Genomic DNA, 14096 nt, shown 5'->3' on the forward strand with positions numbered 1-14096 from the left:
GATGTTGATTCAGTGATCCCAGAACCTACATTCACACATTGTTGAATCTAACTATAGCCTCGGCCTTCTATAATTCATCTTACCCGAAGCCAAGGCAACACTAAAGCCCATCAGATCCACAATCACAATATCAGCAGTGCCGGATTTATCACCAACCAAATCGCTGCATACAGCAACCCGTAGTAATTTGTACAAAAACAATGTTTTTAGAAACAAAGTTGATTTTTTTCCTAAATATATAAAAAAACTGCACGATCACGGTTGACGATTATGATGTCCCTGTGATCACGGGGATGTTTGTTAACGCAGGACCGTTTTTGACCCAAGCGCCCTAGGCACAACTAATAGTAGCCCCCTATTGCAATATATATTACATGGTGTCCACCAAGCGGGAAATTCAGGAATTATGCTTGAGATTTCTTAACCGGGAATTAAGCGTGAATTTTGTGTTTCTACCTGGATATTTTACTTTACCGCGATCGCGCATGACAACAGTAGCGTTTCTCTCACCGCGGGAGATATGTCAACACGGGCGCGAGGAAAATCAGAATTTTGCCGTTATCGCAGAAGGCGATAATGTCCACACGACAACATGAAACTGTCAGAATTTTGCCGCGATCGCGGAAGACGATGATCTCCACACGACTGCGGGATATGATTAACATTTTGCCGCAATCACGGGGGACGATGATAATGTCCACACGACCGCGGGAAAAGATAAGAATTTTGCCTCATTCACGGAAGACAATGATGATCTCCACATGACCACGGGAGATAGTTACCATTTCACCGCAATCGCGGGATACGATTACTATGTTCACACAAGGTTCACACGACCTTGGAAGACGTGATGTCTTATTCACAGCTGCGAGGGATTATCATAATTTTACCACGATCGCGCAAGTCGATTATAATGTCCACAAGACCGCGGGAAAAGATAAGAGTTTTGCCTCATTTGCGGCAGACGACGATAATCCCCTCACGACCAACCACTCGAAATGTTCATATTACCGCGATCATAGAAGACAATAATTAATTATGTTTACACGACCGCGGGAAACAGTCAGATTTTTGCCGCGATCGCGAGTGACGATTACAATGTCAATACGGCCATGGGGTACGATAATGATGTATGCATGGCCGCGAGGGATTACCAGAAAGAAGAAAAAATGCAATTGCCTCGTGCCCTAGGCACGTCCCTACCATGCCTATTCGGTTTTAAATCATCCCTGTGTTAACGATCCCTGATGGTTAGTTCCATCGGGGGCTGGTTGAGTTATTTGGCCTAGGGCCACCAGTATCGCTACCAGTCCGACTCTAAAAACAGTCTCTCCAACGGTAATTAACAATAGGAAGTCTTGAGGTGGTACCAATAATGGCCAGCATATCCTGTTCTTAATTAGACAATGATAAACTAAGATCAAGCTTGCTGCCAAGTTTTCAGAGTCTTGTAAGGTTGCTGGTTGGTCACTGGCCAGCCGTATTTTGGTTCTATGGAGTATGTTTTATCTATGGTTCTATTCAGAGCCGTGTTCCTTAACGGCGACCGCTGGGCTGGGAGTCTCAGCCTGGGGCCTCACGGTGTCTTTTTTTGCTTTAAAATGCATTTTGGGCATAAAATAAGTTTGGGAGTCTTTTTCCGAGCTTCTATATGACATGTAGATTCAAAATACTTCATAACTAACACTAGATAAATGTGTTATTGGGTCCAAACTATCTTTTATTTAACCAATTATGTTATTATGTAATTGAAATTATATGTCATAACCATTCTTCGAAACAATCCTTGAACTAAATCCTTGACTCTAATTTGACCCTAATCCTGGCTTAGTGCTCTAAATTAATTCATACTTTGCTTAAAATACCTACTTTGTATGGTCGCCATTTCAAAGAAAGATATTAAAAGTATTAAAGTATTAAGTATATTTGTCGCGCTTAGTTCCACAGCCACATCTTACTGTATTCGCTAGATGACTTAAAGGTATATAGGGCTACATGACAGTTTGTAAAACCTACTAAAACAAACAATAATGTTGTTGACGTCTGTTGTTTTCATGATGTTGTTTTAATTTTCTGGTCTGCGGTCTGCGTCTGCACTGCATTTTATTTTGTTTGCAGTGTTGCCAAAAAGCGGGTAATTACCCGAAAAGCGGGTAATTTAGTTACCTGGGGGTAATGCTGCGGGTAATGGCAAATAGGCGGGTAAAAAGCGGGTAAATGACAACTGATCAAATATTATTTGTTTTTCGTATTATTACTTTTATATTTCACTATAAGAAAAATATTTCCCTGTTTTTTTTTTTCATTAAAGTAATTTCATATACTTTTTATTGTTTTACACTACTTCTCTTAACTTTCATCAGTTTGGTTCAGTTCTCACTCAGTCACTAGTAGGCTACAGCGTTCAGTCGGTTCGGTTCGGTTCAGTTTCAGTAAGTACGGTTGTTTGCACTGAGCTAAAATTATAACTGAACTGGAGGTAGCATTGCCATGGCAGAAGTCTGTCAAAAGCGTGTCGCTGATTTTGTTAGGTTGGTATAGCAGTAAGTTTTCTTATCATAGCAATGACATGGCTTCTTATAACTAGGTTGGTATAGCAGTGAGTATTTTTGTCATACTTGAATACTTTTAATACTTTAATAATTTTCTTTGAAATGGCGACCATACAAAGTAGGTATTTTAAGCCAAGTATAATAATAGTTATAGCAATAATATGGCTTCTTATGACACCAGACTCACGCAAACATGGCGGCTGGCGACACGCATCTTTGACATTCAGTGCTACCTCCAGTTAGAATTATAGCTCAGTGGTTGTTTGTCGTATTTTCTTTTGGATTGGAGTGGAAAAACTTTTGGTTGCCTGGCCTTAATTTAATGCCTGATACCATGGTGGAACTAGTCTCTAGTCTACTTCTAATGAGGATGAAAAACATAAAACAGGGGAATAATAATATTGATTGGTTATAATAACTATATTTTCTCCCTAAAACTAATAAAAAATTAAATTTTTAACAGTACTTACTCATTACTAAATAATTATATCACATAGGCTATCATAAAAAAACCAAATCATTGGGTAGGCCTAAGTAAATTAATGTAATAATTTTTTTAAGGTCAGTAAGATTGAAAATTTCATTATGAAGGTTAATTACAAGTCTCAAGTCCTATATATTTAGTTCTTTACATCTTAATTTGTGGGATTACTCAAAACTAATTTATCAGGGTTTGTATTCGTTACTTTTAGAGACAGGCAAGAGTGTTAAAAGGGAATTTTTGGTTTGTTGAGGGTAATTTTGAGAAAAAGCGGGTAATTCTTTGCTCTGGAGGGGGTAACTGGGCCATATTGGATTGGCAACACTGTTTGTTTGTTTGTTTATGTGTTTGCGTTTGCGATTACGACGTGACGACTCCTATCAGCTCTCATACAGTTAGTTGTTTGTTACGGTAATCTTATGAACAACACAATATTTTTGATATTATTAAGTTAAATTGTTAAAATTACTCAACTTGCATTAATTTTTTATAGGTTTTTAAAGTCTATGGTTCGACTCGACTGATGAGTACTAACTTAGGCTACTTTGGAGTCGGCTTAGACGTCCGTAAGATGGAGCATTTTTTTCGGTTCATGTTGATCTCCGTGATTTTTATTTATTTTCATGGTGGAAATAAATAGAAGTGCTCTGTCAAAGAAGCCAGAGAGTAGATTTTTCTTTTTCTTTAATTTATTAAACAAAATCATAGTAGTGTAAGGCATACTCAGAAGGGCTGTGTTTTGATTTTGGTTTCAATGTTTTTGTAGAGTAGGCCCACTGTTAAATTTGGGTGGTACTTCTACTAAGCCTTCCACATCTTAGGTTAAAACTTGATAATGGGTTCGATGCTTATTTATATAGCCAAAGGACTATTTTAACCAACTCTAACTTAACTGTGTCTCATTTTATAACCAATTAAAGTTTTACAGGTCCAGTAGGTTACATTTTTCAAGATGGGTGACAGTGATGAAGATGAAGGCTCAGGAAGTAATTTTCAATTGACGGGTATACTCTTTGGCAATATTGATGAGACTGGGCAGCTAGAAGATGACATTCTTGACAGTGTATCAAAAAGACATTTAGCATCTTTAGCCAGGCTGGGGTTAAGCTCAATAATAAATGAACTCATCGACGATGCAGAACTTGGTGACAAATCAAGCCAAAGCAGCGAAAATACTGATTTCATCAAAAGTTCCGAGGATCAAAGTGCTAGCAGTGATCAGTTTTCTCAAGACTATGATGTTAAGTCGCCTTCAGCAATCGACTATTCAGACATAAACGAATTGGCAGAAGATTACATTATCAGTGATAGTGGTCTAAATCAAGTGAAAAAAGAAGAAGACAACACTGACTATGATGCTGACGATGAAGGTCCTATGAAAGACTTACAGCTTATGCCTCCTCCCCCAATGCCAGATGCAAATAAAGAGGGTTCTGAAGATTTATCAGAGGATGGGCAGTCTAAAAAGTTGGAAACTCCTTTGGCAGCAATGCTTCCATCCAAATATGCAAATGTTGATGTCCGAGAACTATTCCCTGACTTCCGTCATGATAAGGTATGATCACCGTAGTCTAGGTAAGTTAATATTATTATTAACGTAGGCTATCATTAAGTTTACTTTGACAAACATTGAGGAACATTAGGCCTAACTTAAACTTTAACCTACTAAGCTTTTAAATACCTATTGCACAACTGGAACCAGACATCCTTGATCTTTGAGCGTTAACTTAACTTATTAGGTAACATAGGTTGGTTAAAGAAACTAACCACATACATAGCTGGTCTTTGTTAATAGAGAGCCATAGGCCTACAAGGTACTTTTTTCATTTCACTCTTTAAGTCCTGCCCAAACTGCTGCAGTACGCGGTCTGCGGTATGGGTATTACACTGCCTCGGCAGTTGCACCGCTAGCTGTAGGCCTACGGTAGGGTGCCCACACTGGGCGCAGTTTGCTGTACGCAACACTTCTAACAATCGATCAGTAGGCATGCTGCTGACAACTGCTCCACACCGAGAATATGCATACCGCTGAAATACCACACAGCAAAAATAGGGCATGCAGCATCTTTGTGGTATGATAGGAAGGGTAAATTGTACCACACCGGTTGCGTTACACCTCGCCAGTGTGGAGGCTCCCATTAACTTAACGTTGTTCTAAAATAGGCCTACCTGGCGGTTTAAAACCTGTACCGCATACCGCGGCAGTTTGGACGGGCCTTTATCTTTTCATTCATATCAATAACTTACCATTAAGTTAGGCATAAGGTATTGGTCTTTGACTTTATACATGTTTAACCAACCGAATCTTTACTAATACAGTAGGCCTATTTATATTTATATAAGCCATTAGGCTTCTATCAATTTGTAAATAAACATATAGCCTACCGTTTAATTATCTTGCCCTAGGTATAAGTTAATAATGTAGAAATAAAACACCTTTAAAGCCTAAGCCTATTGCATAGGTATTTTAGAAACTATTTAACACACTCAAATTAATTTAGGTATTGAGGTTTTCTCGGCTTTTCGGCCCAGGCAAGCCGAGTAGTATGCCCCAAATTTGGAGAAGTGTCAGGAAGAGGAGGAAAAAGAGAAAACAACACAACAACCAACAACAGCAGTCAGACTCTGGTTCGGACCAGGAAGTCACTCGACAGAAGAAAGTGGGATGGGTCTTACAATACGGTTCACCCCCACCTCCGGAGAAATGTAAATCTGACGATGAGGTGAGTATTATTATTGACTAATGGATACTGAAGTAGACGTTCCATCTATATGGACCAGCTGTAGCCAATTTTTTTGTTTAAAAAAGAGCGTAGTTGTGTGAGCCAGTCACAGAATGCGCTAGTGACTAAAACTCTATTTTCTACCTTATTTTTGTTGCTTGCCTAGTTGATTGGTCATAACAGTTGCTATAGCTCACAATAAGTAATTTCATTAGTTTGAGTTGGTAAAAAAGATTGTGTATTCAACAGAAATCTGTAATTTAGATCAGCACAATCTGTCGGTGGCTTCAACTACGACAATTTTGGTAAAAAACCTGGCTACTAATTTAGCATGGGGATGGAATGTCTAGGTATTATGTACTGATAAGTTAACTTACCCAATTTCGTTAAAACTAACAGTTAAAACTAAACCTCTGGTGTTTTTTTGCAGCTGTTTTTTTTTTTAATGTAGGCTACATATAGGTTCAAAATGATACGGTATTTAGAAATTACGAAAATAAACATGATGGATCAAATAATAGGCAGATTGGACCGTTAAAACCTCTCGTTAATAATAATACCACTAGGCCTAGGTGTTTTCAGTACTATTGTAGGCAATAAAAGATGTCTTTATTACTATTTAACCATCGAGTCACTTGTTTAATTTGATATTTTGTTAGCGTTGTAGTTGAAACACATTTTAACGGATTAATTTTGTGTTATTTTGTATGTTACCCGAACAATTATTATTGGGATGATCAAATTTTTAATTAAGTCTAAAGTAGCCTAACTTACTTAATGCATGTAGAAAAATATTAATGTAGGCCCTAGTGACTATCAATATTTAAAGATTACTTAGTTTTAATTTATGTTTGGTTTTCAGGAGAAGTTGTTACGCCCTCAAGAAAGTAAAGTGTTGAACAAAAGTGTGGATAACGGAGACACCTCAGATATGGGTCCTAAGGTATGTGAATACCCGTAATGCCGCTGCCCTGACAAAGCTGTAGTCTAAGTTTATTTTTTATTTTATTCTTTCTTAGTGTTCTAAACTACATTTTAAGTAAGTTTACTAAGAATACAACTTAACACATGTAACAGTAAGACATCTTTGTCTCTGATCGACTAACTGGTCATGGAAAGGTTTTAAAACTAAGAAATATTTTTTTTGTCTGGGAAAATTTGATTGCAAATACAAACTGGTACTGATGGTATGCAGGAAAATGACGAGATAGATTACAGAGAACCTGTTGAGGGTTCAGTTTTTTTCTCTTGTTCCCAACAGAATCGGCTATCTCCTTCTGCAAATTCATTTTCCTAAGTTTTCCTCTTAGTGGAGTAATCAGTTGTGAGTCTCGTCAACAATCCTAATAGTATTTAAATAATAATAATAATAACAATAATATAATAGAATAATAATCATGTTGAAGAGCTAAAGCAAAGCTTCACTTCTATTCTTGTTATAGTTTCAAAGTATTTCTTTGGTTAGCCATCTTATGTCTTTGTTAGATTGGTCAGTGGTATTATGATCAATATTGTCCGTATCAGTGAATTTCTAGAGCGATTCTATTACTTATGAGCTAAGTTTGTCTAGTTTTTCATGTTATGTGGTTGTCATGGTCCAAAAAATATACACTTCACAAAATAAAACAAAAATACTTCAAGGCTAACCCAAGCATTTAAAACAAACTTCCCTTAACTCATTATACACAAATTTTAAGTTTAAACTGCTGTGGAAAAGTGTGGCTTGCTTAAATTGTATTGTCTCTTCAGGTCGCAGACTGGAGGTTTGGTCCTGCCCAAGTGTGGTATGACATGCTGGACGTCCCGGAAACTGGGGAAGGCTTCAACTACGGTTTCAAAATAAAAGAGAAGGTAAGATTATGCAGTCTAAAAAACCCAGGTTCTATGTTAAACTGCAATAAGCTCCTGGAGCCCCATCTTTTTTTTCAACACATTAAACTTTATACCCGTTTTAAAGTATTTTTAAATGAAATTTATTATTTGTATTTGTTGGTACGGGATAAACCCATAATTTACCTTTTTTGTACTATGCTATTTTAATACATTCGTTAAATGTTAAGTATTATTGCTATAGAAGTATATCTTTTTATTTTATTCAACCATTCGTGTAAATTGCTAACCTCTTTCTATTTTACGTAGACTGAAGAAGAAGAACAAGAGTCCCAGGAAGGATTTCCGGAGGATGCGTTCCTGATGGTGTCCCAGTTGCATTGGGAAGACGATGTTGTGTGGAACGGAGACGACATCAAACACAAGGTTAGACTCACACAGCGAGACATTATACTGTTGCATGTTGACCTTAGGTAACGTGAGGTGATCTTTATCCCACAAAGTATGATGGTTGTTGCTGTATTTTCCGTTCTTGCGGCGGGCCTCATGTCTGGCGGCTGACCAATCGGTCACTCGGCAGAGACCCTTTTTTGCCAACTAATTTAGAGAAGACAATGTCAAGCTTTTTAATTACTTCTTTCGTATGTCTCAAAAACCTCATTTGAATAAGGTGTACCTCAAACCTCAGCATGAATTAGGCTAACGCACTTGAGAATTTCATTATAGACAAAATATAATTTAATCTATATACAGTAGAACCTCTAATATCCGGACTCGGAATTTTCAGTCCTCCATTTATACGGTCACTTCCCGGAATGTATTACAAAAATATTTCCCACGACTGTTGGCTACAAGTAGTCTCCATGATTTGAGCTATCTCACGGTTTATCTATTTCCTGTTCATATACATTTTTTAGCGGGTTTACTACTCAGTTTAGCTACTAGATTCCAAAAAGAGACGTAAACACTACTTTAAACCTATCATAAGTTGTTATTAGTGATAAAAACTATTGTTCTAAAAGTAGATAGGTTCGGCCAAAATGTTATCCGGCCAGAGGCTCGGTCCCACATAGGCTGGATATGAGGGGTTTTACTGTTGTTGAAAAAAGGAACTGGGCCTATTTGCAAAAATATACCAGTAAAAAAATTAGCCTATTCCATTAAAATATTTGAATGGCTGAACTGACTCGTTTTGTTGTGACAGGTGATGCAGAAGCTGAACAGCAAGACCAACGCAGCAGGTTGGTTGCCTAGCAGTGGCAACCGTACAGCGCAGGCATTCAGCCAACCAGGCAAGGGAGTTCCACAGTTGCCAGGCAATGTCAGGCTAGCCACCTCCAGCATAAGCACTCCGGGCAGCAAGCAAAACAAGTCACTCATGTGAGTTGGTCAACCTTCCCCTGCTTATTAGTGCTTAGTATCATATTGGTTTGATTGTCACATTTTTGCGTAAAAAATAAACCGCGTACATTGACCTACACTGATAAGTGCGTACCACAAAAATGTCTTATTCGGTAGTTTTCATTGGGTTTTCAATATTTGGGCGCCATTAAGTTTGTTTTAAAATTTCCACGATATCATTGATTTAAAAAAAATAAGATTTACAGTTTAAAAGTTATTCTTGTGCAAACAGAAGCGATTTTTAATTTTTACATTAGAAAATTTTGTTATTTTCTTCTTAAGTTATTGACACTAGTATTAAGATCAATGAACAATTTTTATGTTATAAGTATTACGCAGTTATTGGGAAAATAAGCAATGTTTAAAAAAATAATATGGCAGATGTAAGTAAGAGTGAACATTGACGTAGCCTAGATATTCAAATTTATCATGAACTCAGAAATTGTGGTGTTGAATGTTGTTAAGACCAGAATACTGTTTAGTTATTAGTTATGTAGGCTTAGGTTAAACTAAAAACCAAATGTTTATCATGATGTAAACTATAAGATAAAGGGAAATAATTGTTCAGATTAGGAGATTTGATAAGAGTAAAAATAGATTTTGCAATTTGATTTTTTTCCTGGCATAGTGAGATAAAATCTTCAATTTCATCTACAAAATCTACAATTTTATCTCTATTACGTAAACTTTAAGATTTTATATCCAAATAAACGAGTAAACAAAATTGACATCTATTGACATTCAAATTATATTTCTGTCTCATCAACCAGGAACCTCCATAACTGGGAGAGAAAATGAAAATTGACAGTAACTTATTACTGTCTGTTAGGAAACTAGGCCTATGTGAACTTTGAACCCAGACTCATACAAAACAAGCTACAACTTGTCTACATGGGTAGAAAGTATATTTAGTGTGTAAAAATCATGTTGTAGTGGGAACTGTGCATCGGCAATTTGATTTCAATGTTTAAATACTGTAATATAGGCTACCTTAAAAAAAGAAAATACTAGTTCTTTGATGGTTATTGTTGGTGATGGTGGGTTGAAGTTATTTAAAATGGGAACATTTACTATAATAGTTGGTAACCAAATATGAAAAAGTTTGTGTTAGAATTGTGATAAAAAATAAACACTTAAGTATCAAAACGGATATGTTTGATAAAAAAAATATAATATACAAATTAGGGTGTAAATTTATAAAAGAGAAGTTTGGAAAACTGTGATTTGGTTAAACCTGTTATTACAATTTCATCTTGACTTTCCTTGAAGACTTAAGATTTTTGTAGTTTGATTTTTGATTGCCCTATAACAATTAAAGCTATAAGGTACTAAACAAAATTGAAAAACATTAAAATACTCGACTAAATTATCCCAACAGTCATGGTAAAATCCAGAATTTTCAATCAAGATTTAAGGGGTTCAAAACTTTGTTGACAAATTATTAAACTCCTATTTTGAAAATACTGATTTAAAAAAATAGTGGTGTTTCAGAACCAGAAAAAGAACAAGAAAAGCAGTTATATACCCTTCAAAATTCCCTTAAAGTAAAAATAGTTAATCTAAAAATTTTACAACATTTTTTAAAGTTTTAATGGGTAAATTTAAGAAATTATGTTAACAGTTATAAGTTCCCCTTCATATTTTTCAGGATGGGAGGAAAGAACCAATCCCGTCCAGGAGACGACAACGGTGACGACACGTGGTATTCAATTTTCCCTGTGGAAAACGAGGAGCTCGTCTACGGAACTTGGGAGGACGAGATTATTTGGGACGCAGAAAACATGAGCAACATCCCCAAGCCGAAAATACTCACTTTGGATCCCAACGATGAGAATATTATTTTGGGAATTCCGAACGACATCGACCCGGCCAAGCAGAGGATTGAGTCTACGACTCCGGTAAAGGTTAAGATCCCTCATCCTCATGTGAAGAAGTCGAAGATATTGCTGGGAAAGGCTGGAGTAATCAATGTGTTGGAGGAAGATACGCCTCCGCCACCACCTAAATCCCCAGACAGGGATCCCTTCAATGTGTCAAACGATAGGTGAGTAATGGTTTATGGTAGAAAGTTAGACATTGATGTTATTAGTTGTCGTTCAAATCGTGACGGATTCATAGAAAGCCTTCACTGATTGGTGCTCCGAGTTGACCTAATTAATTTAAAGGTTAGATTAAGTTACATAAATTTTACAAGAAGAAATAAGACTATTATGCTTTGGATACAATGAAACATCTTTTAAAAAAAGCTTCTACAGTGTATTCTGAACTAAAAATTAGTAAACTGCTGAAGCACTGTGCAATAAAATTGCATTTTTACAAACTGCTGTCTAATGGGTGTTCCGATTAAGCAAGGTCAGTATTTATTAGTTCGTATTTATGTGTGTTTACTGTATATATTATTTTATCGGTTACCTAACCGTACTATCCTAAACATTGTTTGCCAAAAGATTTGTTTCTCTGGAAAGAAATACAAAATGTAAACCTTTGCGTTAAAAATAGCTTTTCTTAAGTTCTATTGCTTACCTACACTTCCATGTTGTGAATAATAATTTAAACCAACTTAAGTGTATAAAACACTTGAGGAAATTTAAATTTCATAACTTTTGTTTTTTGTTTAAATTTCATAAGATTTAGTTTTGGATTTTTTCAACTGTTGATTTGATCAAGTTAACTAATAATTATGTGGCAGCTACTACCAGCCACGTTCCTCCGAGACAGTTCTCCGTCTGAAGGTCGGCGGGGGCAACCTGATACAACACTCAACCCCCGTAGTGGAGCTGAGGGCCCCGTTTGTACAGACACACATGGGCCCCATGCGGTTGCGTAACTTCCACAGGCCCCCCATGAAGAGATACAGCCATGGGCCCCTAGCTCACCCCGGCCCCCACACTGTCATACCCCTCACTAAACACATCAAGAAGAAGGCCAAGGTATTGTAAAGAAGGTGTTAATAACAGTCCTTTTACCTTATACTCATTGTAGTTGTCTGTTTTAAGTTTTTTATGTGAATTACTTTAGTAGTTTTTCATTTATTTCAACATGATGATGTCAATAGATAAAATTGAAAAAATATTAAATAAGATAAGCTGCGAGAGTAGAGCTCGAGTTGAGTTTCAAGCTTTCAATATATCTTTATAATCAACTAAAACATTATCTATGTTTAAATTAGCCTAACCGCAGGAAAATAATTTTTAGCCACATTTTAAATACCGCGCCATCCATGACCCACTAAAGATTTTGCTAGAATTGTCTATAATTCAAGTTGTAATAAAAATCATCAGTTTTTTTAAAGAGACTAAAAGTCTTTCCTTTTAGCATGGATAAAACCCCTTAGCAGGTCATCCTTATGGAACAGCTGAAGCCAATTTTATTGTTGGTTCTGTCCGTTGCACTGTAGAGATCGTGTTATGTTTACAATTTGTTTCTTGTTATTTTAGTCATTTAAAACCTCGTTTAACTAAATAAAACGGTTGACAAATCATAAACAATAACTGGTCTAATAGTTATATAACCAAACAGTGAAGCACAAATCATGAAAATAACCCTAAAATAGGCCTAATAGAAAAAAATTTGTCTACACTAGTGATCAGTATCGACGTACATGAACTAGACACAAAAACAAACCTAAAAAATTTACAATGGGATGAGAAGTCTATTTGGGTTTCTTAGTCTGTGCTTTAGTTATCATGTAATGTGTTTGCTTCACAGCAAAGAGAACAGGAACGCATGGCCTCTGGAGGAGGAGACGTGTTCTTCATGAGAACACCAGAGGATCTCACAGGCAAAGACGGAGACTGCATCTTGGTGGAGTTTAGCGAGGAACACCCTCCACTCATCAATCAGGTTAGCTTTCAGTTTCTGTTTACTAATCCTTCCATTCATTGTCATTCAAAGAATTTTTTAAATACCTTTTTTAAATAAAGTTCATAAAAAAATTTGTTGTGTAACTGCTATTTAGGCTAACTATTTTATTCTGAAGAAAGTCTGAAGAAGGTGTTTTGCTTTTGTAAAATGGATGCATAAAATATATTGGCAAAAATGTTGCTAAAGAAATAGGTAAACCATGAAATAAATTAGTTAAAGATTTTGTAAAAAAAGTGCCTAATTCAGAAAATAAAAGTCTGTTCAAGAGGAGATTGACTTAAAGAGATGATGATGGAAAAGGAAAAGGCTATTTAGCACTCCTGGAGGACTGTAGCTGTTAAATCTACAATGATAATGTTTTAAGCCCATGTATTTACACATTATATACTCGGTTACTTGACAAGTTGAGGTTATGTTTAGGTGGGAATGTGCACAAAGATCAAGAACTACTACAAGCGCAAGGCAGGCAAAGACTCCGGTCCACCGGACTACAAGTACGGAGAAGTTGCGTACGCTCACACTTCCCCCTTCCTGGGAGTCTTGCCTCCAGGTATGGCTACATGTACAGTATGTGCCAAAAGTACTGCAATTGTTATACTTCATTCATTTTCAGTAGCTACTGTCTATTTTGGCACACACTGTAGCTTTGAAATAATAAAGAGTTTAGTTCCGTGGTTGAAAGTTTGTGTTGAGGTTGTTTTAGTCAGATTTATTATTTTCTACAGTTTTATAAGTTTCTTAGATAATTTTTGATCATTTTAAACTTTGTTTCGTTTACTTGATAAACGAAAATATTAAATAAAGTGAATTTCAAATCCTGTTCTGACGTGAATTTTATTTTTTGTGATTTCTGTAATTTTTCATTTTTAATACAATGTAAAGCGTGAGACTTTCAAATGAGTTGCATGCAAGTTTCTCGATGCTAGCCACTAAATGTGCAACAGAGATATTCTTTTCCTTCTTTCCCTTGGTTGTAGTCAAAATTTCACTAGCGGAAGCAATTTCTATGCAACTTATTTTAGTTTTCCTCATCTCTGACACTTGTTGTTTAATTTTTTAGTTTAATAATTTATCAAAAGTCTAATCCCTCTTTCTTTCCCAATTCAGGAAAATCCATCCAAGTAGTTGAGAACAACCTGTATCGAGCTCCGATCTACGAACACAAAATCCCCAACACGGATTTCCTAGTTATACGTACCAGGTAAGGATCTCTTATAAATAAAATAACTCCCCTGTAAGGTTTTT

The 14096-nt window shown here is 36.2% G+C and overlaps 1 protein-coding gene across 2 annotated transcripts in view; it reads left to right on the plus strand.

Moving 5' to 3' along the window:
- Positions 1-3391: 3391 nt before the first annotated feature.
- LOC128994174 (transcription initiation factor TFIID subunit 1-like) overlaps positions 3392-14096 on the plus strand; it is a 34473-nt gene continuing 23768 nt past the window's right edge. Inside the window, exons 1-12 of one of the 2 annotated variants that reach the window (XM_054418537.1) lie at positions 3392-3427; positions 3962-4588; positions 5535-5756; positions 6619-6699; positions 7506-7607; positions 7896-8012; positions 8791-8966; positions 10636-11031; positions 11677-11917; positions 12696-12830; positions 13272-13401; positions 13959-14052. In XM_054418537.1, coding sequence (XP_054274512.1) covers positions 3986-4588; positions 5535-5756; positions 6619-6699; positions 7506-7607; positions 7896-8012; positions 8791-8966; positions 10636-11031; positions 11677-11917; positions 12696-12830; positions 13272-13401; positions 13959-14052 — 2297 coding nt within the window. In that variant the 5' untranslated portion in view covers positions 3392-3427; positions 3962-3985. Of the gene's footprint in view, positions 3445-3961; positions 4589-5534; positions 5757-6618; positions 6700-7505; positions 7608-7895; positions 8013-8790; positions 8967-10635; positions 11032-11676; positions 11918-12695; positions 12831-13271; positions 13402-13958; positions 14053-14096 lie in introns of both variants that reach the window. The other variant, XM_054418536.1, reaches the window with a different exon arrangement.

Source organism: Macrosteles quadrilineatus, unplaced genomic scaffold (assembly GCF_028750875.1).
Source record: "Macrosteles quadrilineatus isolate MER2022 unplaced genomic scaffold, UCM_ALF_1.0 Scaffold_5__1_contigs__length_97177068, whole genome shotgun sequence".
Taxonomy (NCBI): domain Eukaryota; kingdom Metazoa; phylum Arthropoda; class Insecta; order Hemiptera; family Cicadellidae; genus Macrosteles; species Macrosteles quadrilineatus.